Source organism: Vidua chalybeata, chromosome 16 (genome assembly GCF_026979565.1).
Source record: "Vidua chalybeata isolate OUT-0048 chromosome 16, bVidCha1 merged haplotype, whole genome shotgun sequence".
Taxonomy (NCBI): domain Eukaryota; kingdom Metazoa; phylum Chordata; class Aves; order Passeriformes; family Viduidae; genus Vidua; species Vidua chalybeata.
In genome coordinates, this window is record NC_071545.1 from 5,193,381 (window position 1) to 5,218,825 (window position 25,445).

The following is a 25,445-nucleotide window of genomic DNA, read 5'->3' on the forward strand; positions in this document are numbered from 1 at the left end:
GAATAGTAGAATTTTCATAGTAATTATGCTTAATTCCTATATCCCTTTCCTTGTGAATGTGAAGTTCTCAGGTTTAATGGGAATTAAAGCCATTGATGTCTGAATAACAGAGAGGGTGATGCCCCTGTGCCTGGGTCAGTGTGAGTTACAGCAGTTACTGATTAGTGAGTAGTGCAGGGGCAGCTCAGGTGTGCCCTGCACACATGCAACCTCTGACTTTTTCAAGCTCAACATCTGCCCACCAGATGAAATCCCTGCAGCTAGTGGTATTGATCGTGCTGATTCCACTCTGTTCATGAGCCTTTTAACTTCTTTCACAAAAGAAAAGCTGCCTCTGTGCACAGAGTGTAAAGTTACTGGATGTGCTAAGGTACGAAGCAGCCTTCTGGCCAGCCACAGGTTAGAAAGCTGCAGTGTGCTGGCTTTCCCACAAAGCTAAGCAATCCCAGTTGTCCTTTTTATTTTGATTTGCCCTTCATGGTAATCCTCTTTGGCCAAATAAGATCTTTCATCTACTGTCTGCAAATTGTTTGCTCAGATTTTTGTCATTAACTTGGGGTCACCATTTATATAGTCTTACTTTGTTTTCTTCCAACTGTATTGAAATACTTTTTAATATATTTTAAGGTGAACCTAGTGATTACTGCTCACAGTACCTAGAAGTTGATCTGACACTCCAGCTTGTGCTATATTCCTTCACCAAACACAACAAGCCCTTAAGAGAAGCATTGCTTTCTCTCTTCATGCAGGTTTGGGGTTCTGAGACCCTGCTGTTGATTCTTGTGGCACCTCTGTTTTTTGAAGGAGGCCTAAGACTTGGTGCTGAGTATCCTGCATGCTTTGCTCTCTGCTTTGTGGTATTGATGTGTTTTGTTCCCATTTCTTGCAGATGCATATGACATTTAGGATTTTGACATCTTGTCTCTACCCTGGAGCTGCTATTTCTGAATACTGAATTCTCCTCAAGTAGCTGCGTTTTTTGAAATGCTTTGTTTTTCTTAACAAAGTGTAGCAGATGCTTTCTAGAGTGTGAGGCAGGGGTTAAGGAAGGCTGTAGAGTTGCTTCTGGAGGAATTTGCCATCATTTGCAGTGAAATGCACTGCTAACATAGTAAACCTTCTAATATTTTCCATAAAAACAAAATATCTTTGATACTGTGTGCTTTTCTTGGTGTTGTGGACCAGCCTGGCCAGAATCTGATCCCTGTTTTGCCTTGTATCATCATTGCTTATTTCAGAAGGATGTTTGTAGCATTGATACAGAGAAATATACTAACAGTTGGCTCTACTGAAGCTGGAGATTACTTTGTAGCAGTGAAGGATTGTGTACTGAGTGAATCTTCCTTTGACAACTGCAAATTAGAGCAGAATGTGAACTTAGTGCAGGTGGTTGGCCACATCCTTTCCAATAACAGACTGTTTAAACAGATTTCTTTACCAATGTTCTCTTGATTAAATCAAATGCAAATCCATGGGGTTTTGGTTACAGCTCCCACTTTTGTGAACTGCACATTTTTAATACATCTCAAATAAATTTTTAATAGTTATAGTTGCTTCAAATCACTGACATGGGACTTCTAAGTTTTTTGCCCTGCAACAGAACTTAAATAATCATTGTCATCTTCTTTGTGCATCCAGCCTGCCAGGCAGGGTAATTGTGGGTATGGAGGGATGAAAGCAGCCATACAGAACAGCAACAATTTAGGCTCTGCCCAGCAAGTGGCAGTTTGGTGTTAAGCCATTTGATGCTAGGGTTAGAGCAAAAGAAATCCACTACAAATAAAAGTGTACAACAGAGTTGTTATCTCTCTGCAGGATGGGTTCCAAGCAGTCAGACACGACGTGACTCAGCACGAAGGGGCACAGTGCTGATGGAGTCTCTAGATGATGTTGCCATATAACTGGTTAGCATTTTGCAGCACAAAGTACTTTTCATCCAGCATCATTTTGGTTAATGAGTTTAGTCTCATATCATCCAAGGCAACACTCAGCAGAAGCACAAGAACCTCATTCTTCCTTAGGAGCTGTAATCCTGATTATTATTGCACTGAATAAGTGTAGTAATAAATCACTGACACAATGAATTGCTCTTGAATTCAGTGTTTTATACATGGTGAGTCTAAGCACCCATAGCTTTTCTCAGTCCTTCCCTCTCTGCTTTGTGATGTGTACCTGCATTAACCATCAGTCCACAATAGGATTGTGGCACTTTCTGTGGTAGATTATCTGGCTAACAAGTTCAGTTTAGAACCACCAGTTTGTTCTAATGACTGGTAACCAGTACAGGCCAGTTTAAATGTGTTGTTTACAGTCTGTGTATGCAGTTAATAATAAATTTTAAATTATGAAGAAGGTGAGGGATGAGGTTCAGTTCTTATTTTGGATCAAATCAACTGCTTGTTATGGGATCTGTCTTACAAATAACTGCAGTATGGGCTCCTTTCTTGGTAACTGCTTATAGTATTCACATGAGATCCCAGGCTACAGTCTCCAGCAAAGGAGAAGGAAACCAGAACAGGATTAACCACCAATTAACCACTGGATTCTCTTCCTTGTTGGTGTTATTGGCATTTTGATTGGCAGTTTGTCTGGATGCTGATCAATTGTCCATTTTGTGTAGAAAAGGTCTGGAAAGCAACATGGTGACTTTAAAACTTGTACTCCCCCCTTAATGGGTGTAAATGGGTTGTGTGGATACTGATGTGGCATCTGTAGGTGTGTAAATGGCCTGGGCAAGGTAGTGTGTTCCAACAGAGACACTGCAGAGTGTGTCTGCTCTGCCTGCATGCCTTTGTCCCTCACTGCTCCTGTGTTAGCACAGCGACCATCATGCTACCCACCCCAACCGAGCCAATACTGCTGCTGTGCCTGCTCTGAGAGAAGGGGGACAGGGAAGGTGATGCTGCAGGAGCAGCACAAACTGGAGTCATGCAGTTTCCAGGGACCTTATCTGCCTCCTGTAAGCATTGCATCTTGCATCTTTGTCCCTTGCTGCTGGTATCTGTCCTTGCCTCTGCCTGCCTCAGGCCCTTCCTTGCGCCCGACTCTGCTCGTGCTGGACCATCAGCACAAGCCTGGGGCTCGCTCTGGCTGCTCCCTCATCTCCCTCCTTTGCAGACAGGGTGCAACACCTCAGTCAGAGCCCTGTGCTGAGGAAGCATCCTGCCCAAGGGCTGCATCCCACAGCTGGAGCCTACAGAGCCTAAAACAGGACCCCCATCTCAGATCTCGTGCCTGGCTCCCTGCTGCACTGCAGCCCTGCCTGCTGGGGGGCACGAACTCCCCCTCCTCTGCTCAAGCTGTTTTAATGTTCTGATTACTGAAGTGGGTAAGTCACCACCTCGCTTGTAATAATTACAGATTTCCTCTGTGATTTTTCACTCGTTGGTTGCCACAGCAACTGTGCAGTGGCTCGGCTGAAATGCTGTCACACGGATTTAAATCTGAAGCGGCTCAGCCTCTCTGTTCCGGCGCATCTTCCCTCTTGCCCCCAGCACCATGGCAACCTGGCCATGGTAGCCCAGCCTCGGCCATGGCACCCTGTGCTGCTTTTCCCTGCATCCCTGTGCCTGAAGGGATGCTGCTGGTGTTCTGTGGGTATCCACATCCCCCCATTCCCGTCAGGAGCAGTGTGCAGCGGGAGGTGCCGCCGGGATGCGTGCTGCCTGCCGTGCTGCCTGCGCACCACCTGGAGGGAATGAACCAAACCAAGGTTATTTTGTGACAGTCGTGAGCCTGGGTGTCACCCTCAGGAGATTTGCAAACCAGAGTAAAAATAAGAGGTTTAGGGACAAAACCTGTTCTTCAACTTCCACAATTGTTGGAAACTAAGGAGCCATTTCAAACCTTAACACAGTCTGGCTCTGCGTCTCGGAATTTGTTTTCAGAAAGCTGCCGAGGAGGCTTTTGGATTGACTCGGACACCCGCATTCCAGAGCCAGATTCTCTCAGGTTTGAGACGAGTCGTGTGTTCCTCTCTGCTGGCTTTGGCTGAGCACAGGCTGTAGCTGCCAGGAGCTGGTTCCATTAACCTTCATTAAGTGGGGCATCCCCCCGGCTGAGCTGCAGGGCTGCAGCGCAGGGCTTCCTCTGGGTGATGCCTGTCCCCACTGCGCGGCTGCTGGAAGGAGCTGGCAGCAATGGCATTCCTCACCAGCACAACCAGCAGCAGCCTGCGCTGAAGGGAAGCAGGCAGTGAAGCAGGGAGCAGCACTTCCAACCCAGGAGCTGGCTGCGGGGAGCTTGGGAGCAGCACTTCCAACGGGAGAGCTGGACTTTGCATCCGAGTCCTGTAAGTGCCTTTGCCGTGTGCCCGCGGGCGGTGGGGTGGGCACAGAGTCCGGCCCCGCTGCACGCTCTGTGCCCAGGGGGAATGTGAGAATTTGGGTAGGGGAAGGTGTGTGTGTGTGTGTGTCTTGTTACGGTGTCCCTGCCGTGGATATGCAGGGATAGCTGCTCCTGGTTTGTCTTCTGGACCCCTTGTACAAGAAATCTCCTGCATGGCTCTGCTGTTCCGTGTCCTCAGCTGGAATGGGGGTCACCTTGAGAAACCAGAGCTCTCGCCCCAGCTTAAGATGTTTCCCTTGGTTTGGTGCAGGCTGTCTCCAAGTGAGCTATTTTATGCCTTATGGCACAGGAAAATAAATTGTGCTCTTATTTGATGCTATTTATCTATTTTCCTGATCTCTGAGAAGGCAGCAGTAAGATGCTAGGAATAAAATCTTACAAGGAATATAACTGAATTTTCTTAGAAATACCACTTGAGAGTATTTTGCAATACTTTAATTTTTTTCAAAATTACAACATGCTTCTGGAGCAACTAAACTGAAAAGCATGGCTGTGCCATAATTTGTTTAATCCATTGTGAGCTGGGCTGTTTTTGTCTGGGAAATGTGTGGAAATGAGCAGGCATTGTTTGGATATGTTGTTGCCATCTGCATTTAAAATAATGGATTTAAAATACGCTTGAAGGGATGTTTAATATAGGCTTGAAGAGATGTTTTTATATGTACCTCACAGGTAAAGTTCACTGAAATATCAATGTGCAGGTTTTTTCAAGGGGAACTACAAAGAGATTCCTAAAAGAAAATAGAATTTTTTTAGCTAATGTAAGTTTAGTTGTACTTGGTTTTAATCAGCATTTATGTACCATTATACTATTTATATAGGTACTGTTGGCTTTGCATCTGGAACTTGCCCCATTTCTAGCAGATGCTTTTTCAATTCCATTTTTTCTTTTCCTAAGACAATGTATTTTTACAGGGAAGGTATAGGCACATCTCATCTCACCTTAGCTGTGCCAATAGTTCTTGGACCAAAAATGAGCTGTTCAGAAGTTTAGTGGATCACCTGGATCCTAGTGTGCCAAAATCACAACATTCCTGCCTGTTCTTGTTCATTGGATTAGAGACCAGGAGTCTTTCCTTGGACAATATTTTTTGGAGAGAGGGTAGAGACAAGGGCAGAAAGATTTAATTTTAAGAAAAAAGAAAATCACGTATTCATAATCCAGCCACCAAACCCTGCTTAGAGGGCACCTGAGGAGGAGAACCTGGACATATGAGTGTGGTGAGACTTTAGACTCCAAATGAGTTTTAAAACTTGATGGAAGGGCTGAACCTGTTCTGGCTTTGCTGCTGGTTCAGCCCTGACCTGAGTGCAGGTGCCATGAAGCAGGTAGGGAAGCAGGTGCCATGAAGCAGGGATTGTCGTGTCCTGATGGATACTGGACAGTACTTCCAAGGTGTGGGTGTGAGGTTTTCATCTTATGCAGTGCAGCTTGGTTTGTGCTTTTGCTGCAGTGCTCACAGCAGACTGACTTGAATGCCAGCTGCATGTGGAGGGAGAGAAGGGAGCTGTGCAAAAAAAAGCAGTTTATTATGCTTTTGTGTGTAATATTTGCTGTTTTGTCAAGACTTGAAGGACAAAACCAGTCTCTTCATTTCTGTTCTTCTGAGGACTCGTGGGACTGTCCAGCATTGTTCATATTGATAAATAAATAGGCAACCCTGAATAACCAACACTTGAGCTTTACTTGTAACTATGACAACTGTGTCCTTGACAACTTAAGTACAATCACGGGGTTTTCAATTGCATCCTGTTCTACACAAAGCCATTAAGATTATTAGAGGCAAAAACAGCCTGTCAGCTTGTGAAGTGTTTTTTGGCAAAATCCATGTAGGTGGTGGATACAGTTTCCACGTGCAGGTCTGTTACTGGTGTTCCTGGTGGGAATTGCCTGGGTGGGCTCTGCTGGCCCAGGCTCACCAGGCCTTGGGGACAGCCACACTTTGCCCTTTTTTGGCTGCTGCCCATGAAATTGGGCCACGTAAGTGTTGAGCTTAGAGTGCTCAGGTCTCTTTTGTCTGGGTCCAGACCCAGCACACCTCTTTCAGAGTGTCCATCTCTGTGTGGGCTCCATGTCGTGGGGTGCTTGTAACCACGTTCACTTTTGGAGTACGAGGCTGTGGCCTTCGATGGACCGAGGTGGGGGATGAGCAGCTTCTTTTTCTTTGCTATGCCCTGTCATGAGGATGCTGCCTCTGCACTGTTCCTCTCGAAGATGAGGGTTCCAGCTCTGTTTTGTGCTGAGTTTGTATAGATACTTAATGAAAAAATCTAATGCTTTTATGAACACCAGTTGTAAATTTTCTTGCAACTCCTCTTAACAGGACTATTGTGTTCTATTTAATTTGAGATAACTTTGGCCTAGCTCTGACTGAATTTCTAAATTCTTGGTGTTACTGTTATAGACTTCTCCTGCAAATGCTGTTGTAAGCTAATCCAAATTGGTTTCAGAACCATACTTTGGGATAAAACCCCAGCTGAAGTAAAAGGGCCTGTTGTATTTCATTGTGTGTACTTTGGCTTTCATAAATGCATAGTCTATACTGAACTCTTAACTCTGCTCCTGGGACCAAGTGAACTGCAGTTAAATACATCAACGTGCTGCCAGGCCTCTTTATTTACATTGTTTACTACATTTAAGTGGCTAAAGCAGCAAGTCAGGATTTCTAACGTCAGTGTGCTCTGTCACTAACTGGTGAACTCAATTCAGTTTTTTCCTGCTTTGATCTGCTGGATGTGGACTCCCCAGAGGAGGGTGGGGCTGTGCCATTTTCAAACAGCAAGTGCTGTGTTCTTTGGACCTTTTTATGCATGATGACATTGCATTACCCGATTCTTCCTCAAATGCAGACTAAAGAAGGACATGGTTATGTTTAACAGATTACAGCCTTGACTGTCTTCTACCTTGCCCATACTTATATTTCTTTGTGTAATTGTGGGGCTGTTCCAGGCTCTGAGATCTCCTTGAGCTGTTCATAGAAGTAAAATACCTGAGCTAAATCCCCTATGTCAGTAAAGATGCTTGTTCATGAACATTACAAACCAGGAGATTTGCACCCCTTTAACAAGTCCAGGATGGACCTGGGTCCTGCCTGACTTTTCAACATTGTCCTTTTTAGTCACAGCTAACTTGGTTCCTCAATTTGCAGTTCCTTCCACTGTTAAAAGGCAGATGCAGAAAGAGCAGTGTCAAAGCATGCTGAGCTGTGAAATAAAGACCCTTGGAGGGACTCCCTCCTTGCAGCCTGTGCCAGCTCACCTGGGGGTGCCAGGGCAGGCTGGCTGTGCGAAGGGAGGGTTGGCACTGGGGCACGGTGCTGGTGCTGCCCTGAGCTCCGAGAGAGGGACAGGGCTCTGCAGCCCTGCACCCACCAGCAGCCCCTGTGCAGCTCACAGTGTGTGAGCCTCCTGCTGGGTTCACATCAGCTGGATCCAAGCAAACGGGACTAAGATAATCAGAGATGCTTGAAATTTCACAATTAGCACTTAGCATGACTGTACCCTTGCTGTGCAGCCTAGAAGAGTCAAGCAAAGGAAAACAGCAAAAAAATGAATGAATTTGCTTTTAGGACCCTCCCTGCTCCCCAGCTCCCCAGATCCACTTTTTGGAAGCCTTGTGAAGTAATTGCCCAATGCAGCTTGTGCTGCTGTTTCTAAACCACTTAATTGTTCCTGGTAAAATGGATTTGGAGCAGCTGAGGGACAGATGAATGTGCCCCCATGAATTTCAAACAGATTTCTGTGTCTTTGGCAGAGTTGCAAGAAAGAGATGCAAATTTGCAGAGCTGACTTCTCCCGTCCTGCTGGGTCTGAATTTTGCCTTTACCTTTGCACCTCCCGAGAGGATGTTTTCCAGGGCAGGTTCTGTGAGCTGCAGCCTGGCACACCGTGTCATGCTGCATTAGCTTCTCTGCTAGGGAGTGAGATTGCTGCACAAACTCCTAGTTTGTCGATTTTCTCTCTTGTATCAGGATCAAGCCCCCTCTTTCTAAAACTTTTTCCAGTGTTTCCCCCCCACCAGGAAACACAAGTATTTTGTGTTGTTTTCCACTCATGGAAACAATACTTCTTTCTGTGTTCCCAGTAGGCTGCTGCTGCTGAGTGACTGCTGTTCTCTCTAGTAACTAGTTTTATCTGTCAGAAATAATCTCTTGGTACAGAAATTTAGCAGCTGCCGTTTAAAAAACACATATCCAATTTCACAGCATGCATTTAAAAAATTCACATATCCTTATGTTTCATGTCTGTGATAAACTGGACTGAGCTGTGTCTTTGAAAATAAAAATAATTTTTCTTACTAGAAGAATGTGGCTGTGACTTAAACACATGCAGTGGCAAACACAGTTTATATAACGCAAAATTACAGACAAAATTATGCAAATATATTTGGAAAATTAAGGTACTGAGATTCACTTCAGAATAGCAGTTCTGTGGAGTCATCTGCACCGAGGGCCTGCTCTAGCTCAGACAGCTGCCAGTAGAGGAAAAATGTTTAGGGAAGACTTAAGAATCTTTTTCTGGAAGGGTGTCACATCTTCGTGGTCTAATGGTCCTTTCCATACCCTTTCCTGTCAGATATCTGAACTTGGTGGCTGTGTTTTGCCTGGATTTTGGGATTTTGTGTGTCTGCAGTGGCTCCGGAGTGATGGAGCGTGGCATCGCTGCGGCTCTGACACGTGCAGGAGAGCTGATTCTGCTGGATTGCAAACTCTGCTGCTGCTTGCTGTGCTGCATCAGGCTGGGCCAGTGGGAATCGATCAGAAGATGGGTCATGGAGGCAACATTCAATTGGTTATTGTGATAACCAAATAATGTGTGCTTAGACTAAGATCATGATCACATCAGCTGATCTCCTGTGAGAGTCTGTGTGCATAATGGAGATGGAAAAGATGCTGGGTTTAGTTATAGTCACATGTGATGTTACATGATTTATTCTGACTCTGGACTAGAAAATGGTAAAACTTTTTATGTAAGAACTGTCAAGGAAAATTAGGGCTAAGCTACTTTATTTTTAAGCCTCATGCAGTAATTTTTTTTTCTATGAGTAGTTCAGAAAGCCAATATCATTCCCAATTATATTTTTCAGCCTCTAATGAATACTGTAGTTTAGCTATTAAAGGACTTGAGATAAACAGTAAATATATTTAGAAATAAATACCATTCTGGAAGCAGACATAGGCATGGCTCACCTAGGGAAGGAAGAAGAAGGGGAACCTGGACGTTGGTGGGTACAGCCATGGAAGGTGTGTTTGATTTGTATGTGAAGAGGCATGTCATCCTTGTGGAGAATGAAAGTTGGGCAGCTGGCAGCAAAACCCCCATAGGAGATGACTGAAGGGCATGAGAACAAGGAGTGAACTCTGGTGGGTTGTTAAGTATGTTTGCACTGCTCCTTTTGTGAGTTCCTGCAAAGCTGTGTTCACCTTTTAACAGCTTCCTAAAGATTCTGGAAAAGAACAAGCATCTGGAGGGCATTGGAGATTGGAGTAGTACAGAGCAGATAAAGAGCTCTGAGCAGAGGACATCAATCGAGGTGCTGGGCATTTTCTTACTGTCTTAGACTGGCATTTGGTTTTTGTTAGAGGGTGGTCATGAGATAAGAATTCCATGGTGTTGGGATATTTCTTCACACATTGATTATGCAAAAATTAGCACAAGTAAAGAAAAAAGCTGAGAGAGAAAACATAATGAATTAATTAAACTAATCTTGTATTATAAGTGAAGTTACTCTTCACTGGAAACAAAATTAACTAGTTCCCTCTGCACTTGTGACCCAAAGCCATAGGAAGGTAATCTCATTTTCCAACGTGTGCACAACTGTTGTGCAAGTGTTTGCTCATCTTGGCACATTGCAAACTACCTTGAATTTTAACTTAAACTAAGTGAAGCCAAGTGCTATGTCAATTGTCTGGGGAGGCACAGGGAATTGGTCTTGTCTCTCACTCTTAATAGGTCTATGAATTTATAAATCTCTGTAGGCAAGAAGTTTTTTGTTTTCTTTTATATATTTTGAAAAAGCTCAAGTGTGAAGGAGAACAAATAATATTTTGTATAAAGACAATACAGAAACTAAATTTCTGATATTTTACTTCTGGGTATGAGATACTTGCTGTCATGGTAGCAATAGTTCAGCTACGTCCCTGCATCTGGTCATGAACATCTGCTGGCATGTTTTATTGATGGCATAGGACTGATGGAAGCTGTGAACTGTGTTCTATTTCTGCTGGAAGATCAGTTCTACTCTGAGTGTATTTGTTAAATAGAATTTTTCCAGGTTTATGGATAATAGTGACATTTTGTCACTTGGACTGCAAGCCTTGGTCCACTGCTGCTCCATGGTGTGCATCCAGCAAGGTGCAAATGCCAGGCAAAGGGCTCCAGTGTCCTACACAGAACACAGGGGCCATGCTGATAAGTGTGAAGTTTGAATTTAACCTGTGTCCTGGAGAATAATTCAATGACCTGTTTTATCTGACTTCCAGCCAGGCTTTCTGCACAAGTGATCCATAGTGAAAAGGGAGTCATGTTATCTTTCATGCTACTTGACTTTCCAAGGTCACTTTTGTGTAACCAGCTGAGGTAGAACCACAGAATGGCTGAGCTTGGGAGGGAGCTCAGGGGTCTGGTCCAGCCCTGTGCCCAAGCAGTGACACCTAAAGCAATCTGCTCTGGACCATTTGGGTTGTGGATATCTCCAGGCATGGTGATTCCATGCCCTCTCTGGGAAACCTGTTGGGAGTTTTCCTGTGTTTAGGTGGAGCTCAGTTTCTGCCCATTGCCTCTTATCCCATTACTGGACACCTCTGAGAAGCCCCTGGCTCCTTCTTTAGTCCCTCCCATCAAGTATTTATTACACATTGATGGGATGCAACCTGAGCCTTCTTCAGGCTGGACAATCTCACATTCTCTCTTCACAGAGTTGTGATTAATGGGTAAAAAACTGTTTTTTCAGGGGATTGATTTTCTTTTATTTCCTAATGCTTGCCCTACTGTCTTTTGTATTAGATGAGATTTTTCTCATACACTTAGGTCAAATCAAAAACAACAGCTTTGGCTTGAGAGATTGACTGGAAACATTTTTTTTAAAAGTTCAACATAGGCTACATATACAGAGAAAGAGCAAGGGCATATAGGTACTGACCTTTGCCCCCTGGCCCTGCTGAAGCTGGGACATGCAGCTTTAGCCTAGAAGTCATTTGCCTTAGCAAGACGAAGCCAAGAATCAGATGTGGGGCTAAATCCTGACACTGCTCTGAACATCATCATTAATCCATCAAACCATGCTCTCGGTGCCTTTGGATGGAAATTAGTGAGGGGGGGAGTTGAACAGCACAGTAATAGTGGCTGCATCTATAGGGATATGAATAAGTGTGTGCTTTTCATTTTTTTTTTCTAGAACATCAACCAGAAAGAAATCTCTCAAGATTGAGTCTTTTTCAGTAAAGAAAAGGTAAAATGGCGTCAATGTTGCTTAGTCGACAGCTTACCTGTTGCCTGCAGCAAAACTCCAGACTGCTGGTATTTGGTAAGTGTTTCCTTGCATTTCCTGCTTTGTACTTGGTGTTTCCTTGCATTTCCTGCTTTGTACTTGGTGTTTCCTTGCATTTCCTGCTTTGTACTTGGTGTTTCCTTGCATTTCCTGCTTTGTACTTGGTGTTTTCTTGTATTTTCCTGCTTCGTATTTGCTAAGTGTTAACTTTATGCTGGTGGACAGAATTCCAATTTGAACATTGCTGGGGTTTGTCCTGTGGTGTTGAGTCTTTCAAAACTTGAGGAATATGATGTTCTGCATCTTAGATAATGACACAGTTGTAATCCAAGGTGGACCACAATTGTAATCCAAAGTATATCTGATTTTTTTTAATTCTTCAAACAAGAATGTATCAAGTTAATAATTTGCCCTGCAAATATGCTAACTGAAGTAAAGCTCTTCAGCCCTTGGAACTCTGCTTTTACTCTCTGGCACTACATGGTGCAGTGTCGAGACAATCATCCATCAAAATGAGCTGGGTTTTCTCTTTGTGCTGTGTAGCACAACCTTGCCCATCTTCCCTTGCGAAGAGGTTTTGTGTGACTGGCATGAAGATGTGACCCTCACTGGAGTTGTGTGTTTCTGCCTCAAGTGAGCTCTAGTGTGAAATAAAAACCTGCCACAGAGCATCAAACTACTTTCTCCTAAGTGAATGGCAAGTTTTGGCTTGGCCCTGGCTTGAAATTTAGCATGTGTATGTGTGTATTAAACCTGCAGTCTCTGTGAAATAGATAAAAAACCTAAATTCCTGTTGGCTGTGTTGGACAAAGTAGTGTGGAGGCTTAAGAACATCTGTTCCATGTACTTTTACACTGAGTACAGTATGACTGAATGGCCTTTTTTGTGACTGAGTAAATCTTAGAACACTAAGATTTACTGTCCTTCCTTAGAACACTAAGATTTACTGTCTCCTGTCCTTCCACTCTCCTTCTGCAAAGCCACTGTGCTCCTTCTGCCACTGCCAGGATAAACCAAGCCCACCTTTCCATTTGTTCAGAAACTTAAACATCATTGATTTCCCTTTAAATAATACACTTCAGGGAGAAACTGACCTTTGACTAAAGAACACCAAGTCAGGTCTTATAACTATTAGAAAATATTAGGTCAGTGTTTCAGTGCAGGATGCGTGTCTATTTCTGGGAGTGACACACTGATTGTCTACCCTGGGCAGGAGCAGGGATCCTTGGGTTGATCCTGGGCAATGAAAGTGCTTGCAGCAAGCAGGCTTTGTTAGCTGTCAGTCCTATGAGCTAATCTGTCACCTTAGCATCACTCAATGCTCCCTGTCCCTCCCAGTGTCTTGTACAATTCCATGCTGCTTCCCAAGCACAGAGGTGCAGGTGGGCAGTGGAGGGCAGGTGCACAAACTCCTCTTCCTTTCTCACCAGCAGTGAGGGAGTGTAGATCCTCATAAGAAAGGAAGGCAGCTCTGGACTCCATTAATCCATCCTTGCTTCCAGGAAACTTCCAAGCCTGCTAAAATACTGAAGCAAATAATAGAGAGCCTTGGCTGCAGGCTGTGTAAGAGACCTGTGGCCTTTGGGTCTCAATGCTTGGGTCTGTGAGTGAGCAGAGATCAGGAATGATGGAGCAGGAGGAGCTGTGTACTGGGACCCTGCTGCCCCACAGAACAGGCAGGAGGCTCTGATGGCTGTAGCCAAAGCTGGAGCTCTGGGCCATTTGCCTGAGCCCCAGCTCAGGCTGCAGTGCTGCTGGGCTCTGTGGCTTTTAGGGGCGTGCTCAGGGTGAGGTCCAGGAGCTCTCTGCTCCAGAGTGCTTGCCTCCAAGGTATTTTTGAGCGCTCCAATTCAGAGCTTTACAGGCTAAAAAAGAGACTTGTACATTACTCCCACAGAAATCCTGTGGCACCGTTTGGGCTGGTACCTTTTTTTTTTTTTTTGTGGATAATGAAATGACAGGGTTGCCAAGGGGGGATGGAGGTGGAGAGGAGGGAATAGATTGCCTCTTGGTAGGTCTTTGTGTCTGTAGGCTGTCATGTCTCAGTTGTATGTGTGCATTAAGCAAATCTTCCTGTTCATCTTGAATCTACAATAAATTTATTTACACAAAGATTTTTTTTTCATCCTTGACTATTTCTCTAGTTGGAATATCTTTGTTACTTAACCATTGCATACTGTTCTCCTTACTCACACAATGCTAAACCCTGGCAAGCAAACTAGAAGTGGAAATTGGAAATCATTTAAGTTGATCAAAATGCAAAAGCTAAGCAAAACACAAGATAACAAGTAATAAATGATAAGTAATGCACAACTTAAATCTTACCCAAAAATGTGAAGCCTGTAAATATCATGCCCTTCTTGAAAATAAGCCCTTAATCATGTATGCTTTTAGTTTCCTTCTGTTTGATCTGCTTGATAGTTTGCCCTCAAAGATAAAGTTCACTAGAATTTGAAGGGTGGCAGAATGACAATGGAGTGAGTAACTAACCTAATCCTCCTTTTACAAAGCCTCCTGCATTGTGCTGTCTGTGGGAATCAGCCAGGCAGGGCCAGGAGAGGCAGCTGATGGTGGACACTGAGGCTGTATCTTGGTGTTACATCTTACCTGAATTGAGTTCTGCTGCTCCTGTCAGCCTGCTGGCTGCAAGTTGATCACAACTGGTAGTGTGCATGTCAGTGTTTATTCCCTGTGTGCCAGCTGTGGTTTTAGCAGCTGGGCACTGCAGCAGGAAAGCTGCTCTGGCTCCATGCTTTGGAGGCAGCTGGTTTTTGGCAGGTAAGGCAGTACCATAGCTATGAGGACAGGCTGGCACTCCAGAGATGTAGTTCAGTTTCCTGCCGATTACCCAAAGGGGTTGAATTTGTCTTTGAATCCTGCACTGAAAGCATGGCAGAAGGTCAGGCTGCTGCCTGAAGGTAGCATCAGTTTGCATTAGTGCACACCCATGCCCTTCTAGGATGCTGATCTGTTCTGCAGCTTCTGCAGCCTCCCCATGCAATTTGCTTATTGCTGAACTGACCTTACCTTTAAAACTTTTTTTTCCTAATATTTAGCCTAAGTTTCAAAACAGGAAAAAAAAATCAAATCCTTGCTATTTGTCCTGCCCTCAAACGACCAGGAGGCTGGAATGTTTATTTTTTCTTTGCAGCAGCCTTTTACGTGTTTGATAACTATTGTCCCCCCCAAGACCTCGTACTTTTCTCTCTGCTGAATACTGTTTGAGTGTCTCCTTGTAGCTGAAATTTTTCTCCTCCAGCGTCTGTGTCCTTCCATTGCAGTGCACTAAGTAGCCTAGCACTTGTTGAGGCTGTACCTCACCTAACTCAGCCTGTTTCCTGTCTCTCTGGAGAGGATGATAATGTTTAGCACCTGGGTGCACTGCACTAAAGTCTGAGAGATGTTCATACTAGTTATTGACTTGTCCCCATCACAGATACCACAAAGAGGCTGGAAAGCCATGAGAATGATTTATTCTCAGTCACACTTTTGTCTCCAGTATTGATCCTTGCTAAGATGTTTTACTTTTTTGGTTTGGTTTGTACATTAAGAGTCTCCCTAAGGAAATCAGAGAGAACAGCCTGGATTTGTGTGAGGGATGTGTGGCAGAAGCAGAGAAGAGTCCCCTTCTTGGGATTGTAGAGGTCAGCTTGAGGTCAGCTTCAACTGAAGCCCTGGAAACTGGAGTGCAACCTCTCCTGCTGGACTGAGGAACCTTTACTTTTCTGTCTGATCAAATGCTTTCACAGAAAGCTGAGCTATATAAAAACAATCACATAAAACCTGTTGTAAGCAGGCTCTGATACGAGGCAGAGTCCAAGCTGGGACTGCTGTTCTCAGTTCCTTGAGTGAATGTGGTATTCCTGTCCAGTTCCTTCTGTGCCACCAAGGGTGGCTGTAGCAGTGCTGGCTGTTTTCCCACCTGGATGTTCCTTGTGGTTGGTTGTTCACCTCCAGAGGTGCCCTGATGAGCTCTGTAACTGCTGAACTGTTGGAAGAGGGAGGATGTTATGACTGGTTCAGGTCACAAGAACTACAAGACCAGTGGTTGGATGCTCCTATAACTCTCCTGAGGAGCTGATTTGGGATTGTGCTGGGATGGTGAAGGGGAACTTCTCTTGTTCTTTCTTCCAGGAGTTTCCACTTCTTTATGGCCTGTGTGGTATTAGTTTTTTCCTTCATCTTTGGAGAATCTGAAGTGTGTATGTGGGAGTGCTGAAACACAGACAATCTCATGTGGAAGAGCTTCTGATCTTGCAGCATAAGCACTCTGTAAATAGCAATCTCAGTTTTCACAATGTTATGCAATAGTGATGTTCATTTCCCAAACATCTCTAGCTAGCCTGGCCTTTTGCCATTCCCTTTCAAGATCTGTTAGTAACAGATTCTACTTGTAACACATAAAAGAGGACTCAGAGGAAATCACAGTCCTCCTACTTTTGGCTGTCAGGGCCTCCATGTTTTAAAAAGTCTGTCTGGAAGGTGGTTTGATTGACACTGTGGAGGGGAAGTTTAGGGCATGCAAAGGAGGTTGCCTGTCTGCACGTGTGCAGGGCAGCAGTGATGTGGCACATGGCGTGTGCCTCCCTGGGCACTGCAGAGCTTCCCCTCTACAGCCCTTCACAGCAAGACACTTGTGTTTGAGAGCTCTGCTTATGCCAGCATGGGCTTTCTTTCCTCCTCTTTTCCTTTTCCTTGGAATTGTTCCTTCTTTCATTAAGCCCATGTCCTTTCAGTGCCTCCACTGGAGTTTCTCCCAGCTGATACCCACTTGCACACTCAGGAACTGTGCTAATGTCAGTGTTATTTTTGGTCAAACACATGAGAGGTTCGAGCTCTTTCTAGCCTTGTCTTGATTGCAGCTCTGTTATCAGAGATCAGCACTCAGCACAGACCTGCCAACAGTGGTGCTCTTTGTGACTACCAGCATCACCAAATTAGCAGGGTGCACTTTTATTAATTCTGTTGCTATAGCAATGTGGCACTTTGTTAAAATTGCTGACTGGGACTCCTGGTGAGCCATGGGGGCAGCTTGGGGAAGCAAAGTTGGGAAATGAGCTTTTCTGCCTGCTAGCAAGTGATGACATCCTGTTGGATGAAAAGGAAGGATGTGATAATTTGCTGATGTGTTCAGAAAGATGATGTGTGATGAGAGCTTTGAGAAGTCTGCAAGAAAAGTAGAATTTAACTTATTATGCCCACCTTTTTAAATGGGATGGGTAGAAAATTCTGTGCAAATTGTTCAGCCTATATGCTCTCTGAATGAGGTTCATTAACCTATGCTTGTGTTTTGGCTTCTGCCATAATAAAAAGAGGCAGCTTTGTTTACCAGGGAAAAAAAGAGTGCTGTTCTTGGTCATGTCAGCTAAATGTAATTTAAGAGCTTTGGTAATGCTTCTTTATGGGTCAGAGCCCATTAGCTCTACACACTTGTAACATGAGAGCCAAGGTTATGTCATTTGCTCCTGTTCTTAAGATAATATAACACAAAATCCCCTTTATCTAAGACAGTTTGTTCAGATGTCAATAGAAAATCAAGGGAATACCTTTTATTACAAAGTTAATGCTGTTAGTTCACTGAAGGACAAGCCACCAGGGATTCTCAATTCTTGAAAAATACCTTGCTTGGTCATAGTGGCAGCCTCAGTTTTCACCTGTCCCATCTCTGCTGTCTTTTTGGGAGGCAAAAACCCAGACCTGGCCTGCAAATGTCTAAAACTCCTAAATATCAAGTTGGAGTAGCCTGAATTACATTGTATCTTGTCTCTTTAGGGTTTCTATTGCAGGGTAAGTTGATATTAAAGAGTCAAACAGGAAAAATTTGGGCTGAGTTGCAAATCTCATTGAGTACATTCAAGATAGAAGGGCCAGCTGAGCAGAGCCTGCTGCAGTTTCCCAGGGGATGAAGCACTACAGTGAGTGACCTGATTTATTTGCATTTTCTTGCACCAGTAGGAGACTGTGGTGCTGATGCTGGGGCTGGGGGGAAGCAAGGGAGACAGAGCACAGCCTGAAATCCTCCTCCAGGCTAAACAAAGCAGGTATTGATGCAGCCATCCATCACCCTCTCCAAGTGCCTGGAAAAGCCTTTGCAGGAGAGCAGCCACATCCCAGAGCTGTGCTGTGAGCAGGGCCACAGGCACTGGAGAGCAGGAGGCAGCACCCGTGTCCTGCTGCTCTCTGGGGCCTGCAGAACAAAGCATTGCAGGGGGTGTGGAGAGAGGGGTGCCAGGAAGCCGTGAGTGCCCAGGCAGGGGTGCCCAGGCTGCCTTTGGCAGGGCTCTGATGTCCTCTGTGCCTCTGGAGAGTGGCCTGAGCTCCTGTTTGGCCTGCAGAGCCAGGGCAGTGGTGAGGCTGGAAATGAGGAAAAGGGCTCTGAAGGGGAGCAGTGCTGGGGCCATGCCCTGTGCTCAGAAAACTGCTGCCTTCAGCTGAGCTGGAGTTCTCAGCTACTCCAAACTGCTGGCTTATTTGCCTTTGTCACCACAAGGCTTTGGACACGTCCCTGAGCACCAAGGGAGCATTGAGCTCTGTAAGTCTTGGGCCATATGTGGGAGAGTTTCTGTGCTGTTCAGGTGCCTTTAGCCAGCAGAGCTCCTTGTGTGTGAGTGCTGTGGCTGGCACAGCCTGGGTGTGCCCCCAGAGTCACCTGGGTGTGCCCCCACGGTCACACAGAGACAGAGCTTGGCAGGAGCCACCCCTTTCACTGTCAGTACAATTTCTGATCACAGGCCCAATTTACTTGAGTAAGAGCAGGGGAAGAAAAAAAGAGTTAAGATGAGGGAAGCAGAGAAACTTCTCTGTGTTCTTAAAAATGGGGTTGTTTCATTTATTTTTAATCAGCCCTGTGAACAAGTATGCCTATCTGATGGGTAGTGGAGTCGGGTATTTGGAATAAATCCACTGACCTTGCTAGAAATTGTGTGAGTTTATGCCAATCATTTATTATACTCTCACAAGGAGAAGAGCTTCACCAAAAGATAAAGTCTGAGGATTTAGTTCACTTTGATTTAGCTTTTACTACAAAGACTTTTTTAGTATGTTGGAGTGTTGGTTTTTGAGGGTTTTGTTCTAGCCTATATTATTCATCCTGTACCTAAGGAAAAAAAAAAAAAAAAAAACAAACCACCACTTTTCAAAATCCCTTGATCTGGTGACACAGGGCATTTTTGTTTTGTTTATGGCAAGCTGTTTCTTCAGATGCCAGCCACAGTATTTGCCTGAGCCAGAAGATCAATGCATTGGCAAGTGTAAGATCAATAAATGGGTACAGTGCCATTATACTGGAGTTAATAAAACAAGATATTCTGTGGGCTCCTGGAAGCAAGTATGTGAAATTAAATTTCTATCAGTGAATCAGCCTAGAAATCACTTGCCTATAGAGCCTGATGGCCTGTAATGTGCTTTAGGAGATAAGCAAGAGCAAGGAAGCCTGTTCACCTGTTCGCCTGTTCTAGCTGACTCTGGTTCACAGACTTATTAAAAATTATTGTGGTTTGGATAAGCTGCTCCTGAAACCTTTGTTTTAAAATATCTCACAAATTGACCAACATGACTAATTTGGTAAAAATTATCTTTAAATTAACTCTTCTCTAGGAAGACCTGTATGTTTTGTTTTCACTTGACCATTTTTGCTGTGTCTGAAAACCTGTCTGTTGATAGACATGAGCTATGCTGGTGTGAAGTAGTGCAGCACTGCACAGCAAGGTGCTCTTCATTTTTGGTAATTCAGATGTGCCCTTAGATACCTGGCTCAATGTATCTGTTCTAAAGAGACTGTTCAATCTACCTGTGCAAAAGAGACTGTGGCATAAACTGTAGCAAAAAGATGATGATGATGATTAAAAATTTACAAAGCAGACTTGACCCACTTGGGTCTTTGTTACACAGCCTGGCTGTAGGAAACAACCTCCTCTTGATTTGTGCTGTTAAACAAGTTAGGGCAAGATTAAAATATACTCCAACTTAAATCCCTTTTATACAGCTCTGTAAATAGGATTTTTTTTTTTTTTTGTAGGGGAGGTCATTCTGTTTTCAGTATCCACAACAAAACTTGTGTAGAGAAATGATTGAATTTGTGTTTAAGTTAAAATCCTTATCTGCTACAATATTTCACAGATCATCCTTCAGGGAAACAGAAGAGAGGGAATATCATCCATCCCTCCCAGGTGGTGGCCAGGACTGTTGCTCTGGGTTTTCCAGCCTGGCAGTCAGGACCTTGCAGGAATGGCTTGGGTGTTTGGAGAAGAGGAAATCTTTAATCATGGTCCAGACAAGTGCATTTTTGTGAGAACTCAGTTGAAAAGTCTAAAGAAGGAGGTGTTCTCCAGATGAGCAGAGGGGATGTGGTGACACAGGGTCTCTGGCAGCAGGGCACCAGGCAGGATGGGGAGGAGGAGGATGAGGACATGCAGCCTGTAGCTCACCTGTCTTAAATCTGCAGCTGTGCCAAAGGATTCCAAGTCTGATGCTGGGTTTCCATATGTTTCCTGTTAGAGCTGACTCCCAAAATGTCCTGTATGTTCTGTGCCTCTGGGTGCTTTCCCCACCCAGAGCCTGGGGGGAGGGAGAGAAGGGGACATAGGAGAAGCAGAAATGTTTGCAGCTGGTTTGGTGGGATCTCCATTGGGGAAGGAGTTGATGCATAAAAAGGGTAAGTTCACTCTCTTCTCCTTTTAAACTTGAGAGTGTGTCTACTAAATCTGCAGCCTTATTGCCTATGAATTGAGGAGATTTTGATCTTTTATATGCAGTAGCTTTTTCCCCCTCAGTGGAGCAGTTGCCATGCAGTCTCCAATTTACATGAATGCTAAACAGAATGACACAAAAATGTTGTTGCTGTAACAAAACCTATTAATAGCTTTGCAGAGAGGCACTGACGTATCTGAATTAAAGCTGGGGAAAATAATCATCTGTGCAGACTTAAGTTTTCCCAAGATGAGCAGTGACTTTGAGTACTCAAAGATGCTTTCAAAGGGTGGTGATTTTCCAAATAGTTTCTTGAAATCAGGCTTGCTTGAGACATCCCAGCTTGGGCTGACACAAGCTGAGGCAAATGTCTCGAGTCACTGTTGGAAATTTCAGCTGAATGGCTGTGCTTGGAGCACTGCCGAGCAGTATCACAGGATACCTTCTGTTTTCCTTGATAAATATTTGCTTTATTTAACAACTGTTACTTCCAAACACAAAGCATTTTCAGTACATTGCTAGAACAGTGAGGGGTGGCTATGGATGGAAGTGCAGAGGGGCTGGTGCTGCCAGGATTTCTGGTGGCAGTGCTGCACCCCAGGGATTTCCATATGTTTGACTGGCTGCCCAGGCATCTCCTTCCCAGCACCTGTGCCAAACTCAGGTGCAGTTTATTGGTTTAGCACCTGGCAGCATGGCCCTGCACAGCAGGATGTGGTCAGTGGTACCTTCAGACCCTGCTGCTCCAAGTGCCCCGGGCAAGAGCTGGTGTTGCCTGTCTTGCCATGCTGAGCCTGGATCTGAGCTGCAGCTGGTGACAATGAGAGCTAGGGACCTTCATTTGGGGCCATCCAGATTCACCAGCTTAAAAATGCCTATCACAGATATTAAAAAAGTTATGCCATCTTCTTTCAGGTCCAAGTGTGATTCCTCCAAGTTAAGAGCATTAAGAGCAGTTTGTTGTTGATACCATGCTGGGTGGAGGCTTGCAGATGCTCCATGACAAAAATGTAATTGCCAAGATTGTAGGTTTAGTTCAATATGTAACCAGAGCAAGCTCATAGTCTCTGCTGGTCACCTTGGTAGAGCTTCCTTTTTTTGCAAATGTACAATCCCCATATTATCCCATAATCCCCTTAATGGAATATGTACATATTTGGAATACATGCTTACCAGAACTGTCTCTGTCATATGAAGTTTGCCTGAACTCTGTATTTTAAAACAGTTATTTCAGAAAGGGAAGCAGAGCCTGTTATTGGTAAAGCAAAGGAGATATTTGCCTTTTGTTTTCATTAAGGTGCCAAGTTAATTATGATTCCCTACACATGTGGATAAAAACCAGCAAGATCAGAAGCAAAACTGGCACTGATTGGAACTCAGATTTCAGAGCTGCACTGCAGGATTCTGGTTTCATGTGAGACAAGGCCATTTACCTTTCTGAGACGAATCTTTCCCAAAGAGTGTTCTTTGGGCTATTGAAAAGCATCATACTGGATTTTTCCTGTAGACTCCATCTGGCTTTTTGGTTATTACTGGAAGCTGACCATCTCTGTGTAGAAGTGGGGAATTTATAGCAAAGGCTTGCACAGGGCATAATGGGCAGACTCAAAAAAAGAGATGGAATGAGATGTGCTCTCAATCCTCCTGTGCTTTACAGAGGATTTGCCTGTTTCTCCAGGGTTGCCTTGTGATTTCCCTTGGGATTTTTTCATTTGTTTGGGTTTTTTTTAAGCCACCTCACTGGTATTGGTTTTATTTTAAGACTGGTCAAAGATGAGATACATAGTTCACTTATGTAATTGGTCTCATCAATTGGTCAAGTGTTTTCAGTCAAGCAAGGTATGAATGTATCCTCTAAAAGGAGAGCACAGAAAATATGGTCTGTACTTAGGTTTTCATTATTTCTTACAGGACACAGGTATATCAGTCAAGCTGCAGCTAAAATTGATGTGGATTTTGATTATGATGGACCTCTGATGAAGACAGAAGTTCCTGGACCACGATCTAGAGTAAGTTTCCAAAGTATAGTAACTCGGGCTTTTTTTATCTTCAGCTGTGTCTATCTTGCTAGAAAACAGATTCATTTCAAACCTTAAATTTGATATGAATAAATACAATTCTGTAAGTCTACGCCCACTTTTATCAGGAGGTTGAGAATGAAGTGCTCACTAATAAAATGCCCCTCTCTGAGAGGCAGAACTGAATCTCAACTGCCAAGTTCCCATATAATAATAATAATAATTCCTACAGAATAATCAAAGCAAAAGAGCATAATTTTAATAAAACACTTGATCAGGCTTGGTCACTTGTCCTCCTGCTGAAATAGAAACTTTTCCTGATGTGAAATAATGCTTTGGTTTTGAAATGAAGCAAGAGTTTGAATTTGCTGCATGTTGTTTTACTCTGGTAGACTCAGCATTTGTGCATGTGGTGGGTTTTGGTTTTTTGTGAGGTTTTTTGTTGTTTTTAAGGAGCTGTCTTTCTAGAACCAATGTACCAGTATCCCTTCTGTGTGACTCTGGCTTCTCTTATTTTCTGATTTCTCTCTTGTTTTCTCAGTTCAGTTGGTCAATATAGAAGAGGCAGCTTTCCCTTTTTGGAGATTTACAGTTAAACTGTGTTTGCAGCCCGTTTAGCTCTGCATGCCACAGGTCATAGTTTTGACTGTAATATTTGCAAGATGCACCATGAAAGTTCCTGTGGCAGGTAGAGTTGCCTGGTAAGCACACAGGACTACAAAGTTTGCATATGATTTATGGGATCATAAGAAAAGAAATATATGTTGTCCATCAGTATTTTCTAATTACACACCTGAGACTGTGACATTTGTTTTTGTGCAGGAATTAATGAAGAAGCTGAATGGCATTCAGGTAATTTGTCAAGTTTTCTGTGTTTTGGGGGGTTGTTAACACTTCAATTTCAGAACTTGTTTTAAAATTCTTGTTTGTTCTTTTGTGCCACACAGAAAGGTGAAACACTGACTCCAGGTTTCCACACTGAGTACATTATGTGTGGTTTATTTATGCATTTGAGTAAAATCTTTTGTAGTATATTTTGAATACTGCAGGATCATTTTGCTAGCATTAGGGGTTTTTCTTTCAACGTATGTGTTTAAACTATGTGTGTTTAAAAGAAAAACTGCAGAGTTGTTACAGAGTGGCCAATGAAAACAAGGTAGATTGTGGCTTGAGTTTAAAAGTATGTCAGCCTAATTACATATTGCCTTCCTAAGATGAGCAATTTATCCACATCTGTGCTTCATTTCTGTAGAAGAAGTAAAGACTTGCCCTTTTAACAGTCGTTATAAAAATAGCTGTACAGTTATTCCCATGCAGTGAATATAATGAGTCTTTTTTTCCTAGCATTAGATATTTTTATCAGATTTTGCTGTACAACCATTAGTTGCACCTTCCTACATACTTTTAAAGCACTAATTATGCCCCTTTTTAAAGCACTGTTTTTTTTTTCCTTGAAGAATGCAGAAGCTGTGCACTTCTTTTGCAATTATGAAGAGAGCCGAGGGAACTACCTCGTAGATGTAGATGGCAATCGTATGTTGGATCTCTACTCTCAGATTTCTTCCATCCCAATAGGTAGGAGGCAGTTGTACCAAAATGTTTTGTTTTGTCCTCAACCTGTCATTTTCTTATCTCAGGCACTACCAGGGAAGTTGGTTGATTAATTTTAGAAAACAGAGGTGACATAATGAGCACCTTGTTGTGATCAGGGACAGCTCACTGCTGTGTTCTGTGTAGTGGTGGGTTTGGATAGCTGAAGGAACTACAAATTCTCTACCTAAAGCTCTCTTAAAGTGCATAGTGGTGCCAGGAAGAAGCTCTAGTATTAATCTCAATTTGAATGTGCAAGTTCCACAATTCAGGTTGTCTTTGTTGGTTTGGATCTGTAACAGTATGTTAATGTTTTAAACATAAATAAGCATAATGTGGACATTATAATATGAAATTATATGCTTTAGTTAACATTTCTATCTCAAAATAAGTGGGAAAAAAAAAAAAGGAGTGGGCCACGTGGACTGCAGCAGGATGAAGCAAGCCCAGCAGTGAGCTGTGGTGCTGACTGAAAGTGAAGGTGGCACCTCATTTGTCTGGGGGAGCAGACACAGGGCCTGGCAAGTGCCTGGGAGAGTCAGCTGATTGCTTTGTGAAGCCTTTTGAGCAGAAGCAAAGCAGAAATGTGAGCCCCAACTGCAAGGCATACAGGTTTCAGTAGGAGTTCAGTTCAGTCCAGTTTGTTTGCTCCTCATCCATGGTTCCTCTCAGCTGCTTAAAAATACACTTCTGCAGAAGCAGAAAGAGCAGAAGTGCTGGGGTAATTTAAAAGGTAGATCTTGTGCTATGTATAGCAACTGTGATGACTCAAAATCATCCCTACAGGTCTCCTTTCCTAGGAAACAATATGATGATGTTCAGGTTGTTACCAAACTTCTGGCATCTAAGACCTTGTGACTGTGATGGGTGTTCACTTATCCCAGCCTTCTTTGCAGCCAATGTTGTTGCTGTCCTTCAGCACTCAATCAGTGTAATCATTCCAGAACCCTGCAATGTCTGTAGCTTGTTTCCCCCAAGTTCTCACTGCTTTGTATCTTTCAGGCTGCACTGAGATAATTGGGCCTCTGCTCATAAGGAAATAGGGGTGAGACACAGGAGCACAATGCTTGTATGCCAATGAGCTTGGATTTTATGTTCTAGGAAAGGAGGAGCATTTACATGGCTTCCCATTCTTCACATAAGAAATTGATTGGGAGAAACAAATCTCGGTCGTGTAGTCCAATGCACACCCCAAAGTATGAAAGTCAGTGCATACTCCAAAAGAATGAAACTGTACAGACAGTGCACTGAGGCTTTCTGACCTTCTGGTGCTGGGTGGTGCAAGCATACCTCTTTTAATACAGTTTTGTGTA

The 25,445-nt window shown here is 43.7% G+C and overlaps 1 protein-coding gene across 3 annotated transcripts in view; it reads left to right on the forward strand.

Moving 5' to 3' along the window:
* ABAT (4-aminobutyrate aminotransferase) overlaps positions 1 to 25,445 on the forward strand; it is a 49,623-nt gene that overhangs the window by 9,801 nt on the left and 14,377 nt on the right. For 2 of the 3 annotated variants that reach the window (XM_053957744.1, XM_053957745.1), the window contains exons 2-5: positions 11,744 to 11,872; positions 22,436 to 22,533; positions 23,365 to 23,394; positions 24,000 to 24,117. In XM_053957744.1, the coding sequence (XP_053813719.1) occupies positions 11,803 to 11,872; positions 22,436 to 22,533; positions 23,365 to 23,394; positions 24,000 to 24,117 (316 nt within the window). In that variant the 5' untranslated portion in view covers positions 11,744 to 11,802. Of the gene's footprint in view, positions 1 to 4,020; positions 4,292 to 11,743; positions 11,873 to 22,435; positions 22,534 to 23,364; positions 23,395 to 23,999; positions 24,118 to 25,445 lie in introns of those variants that run through there. The other variant, XM_053957742.1, reaches the window with a different exon arrangement.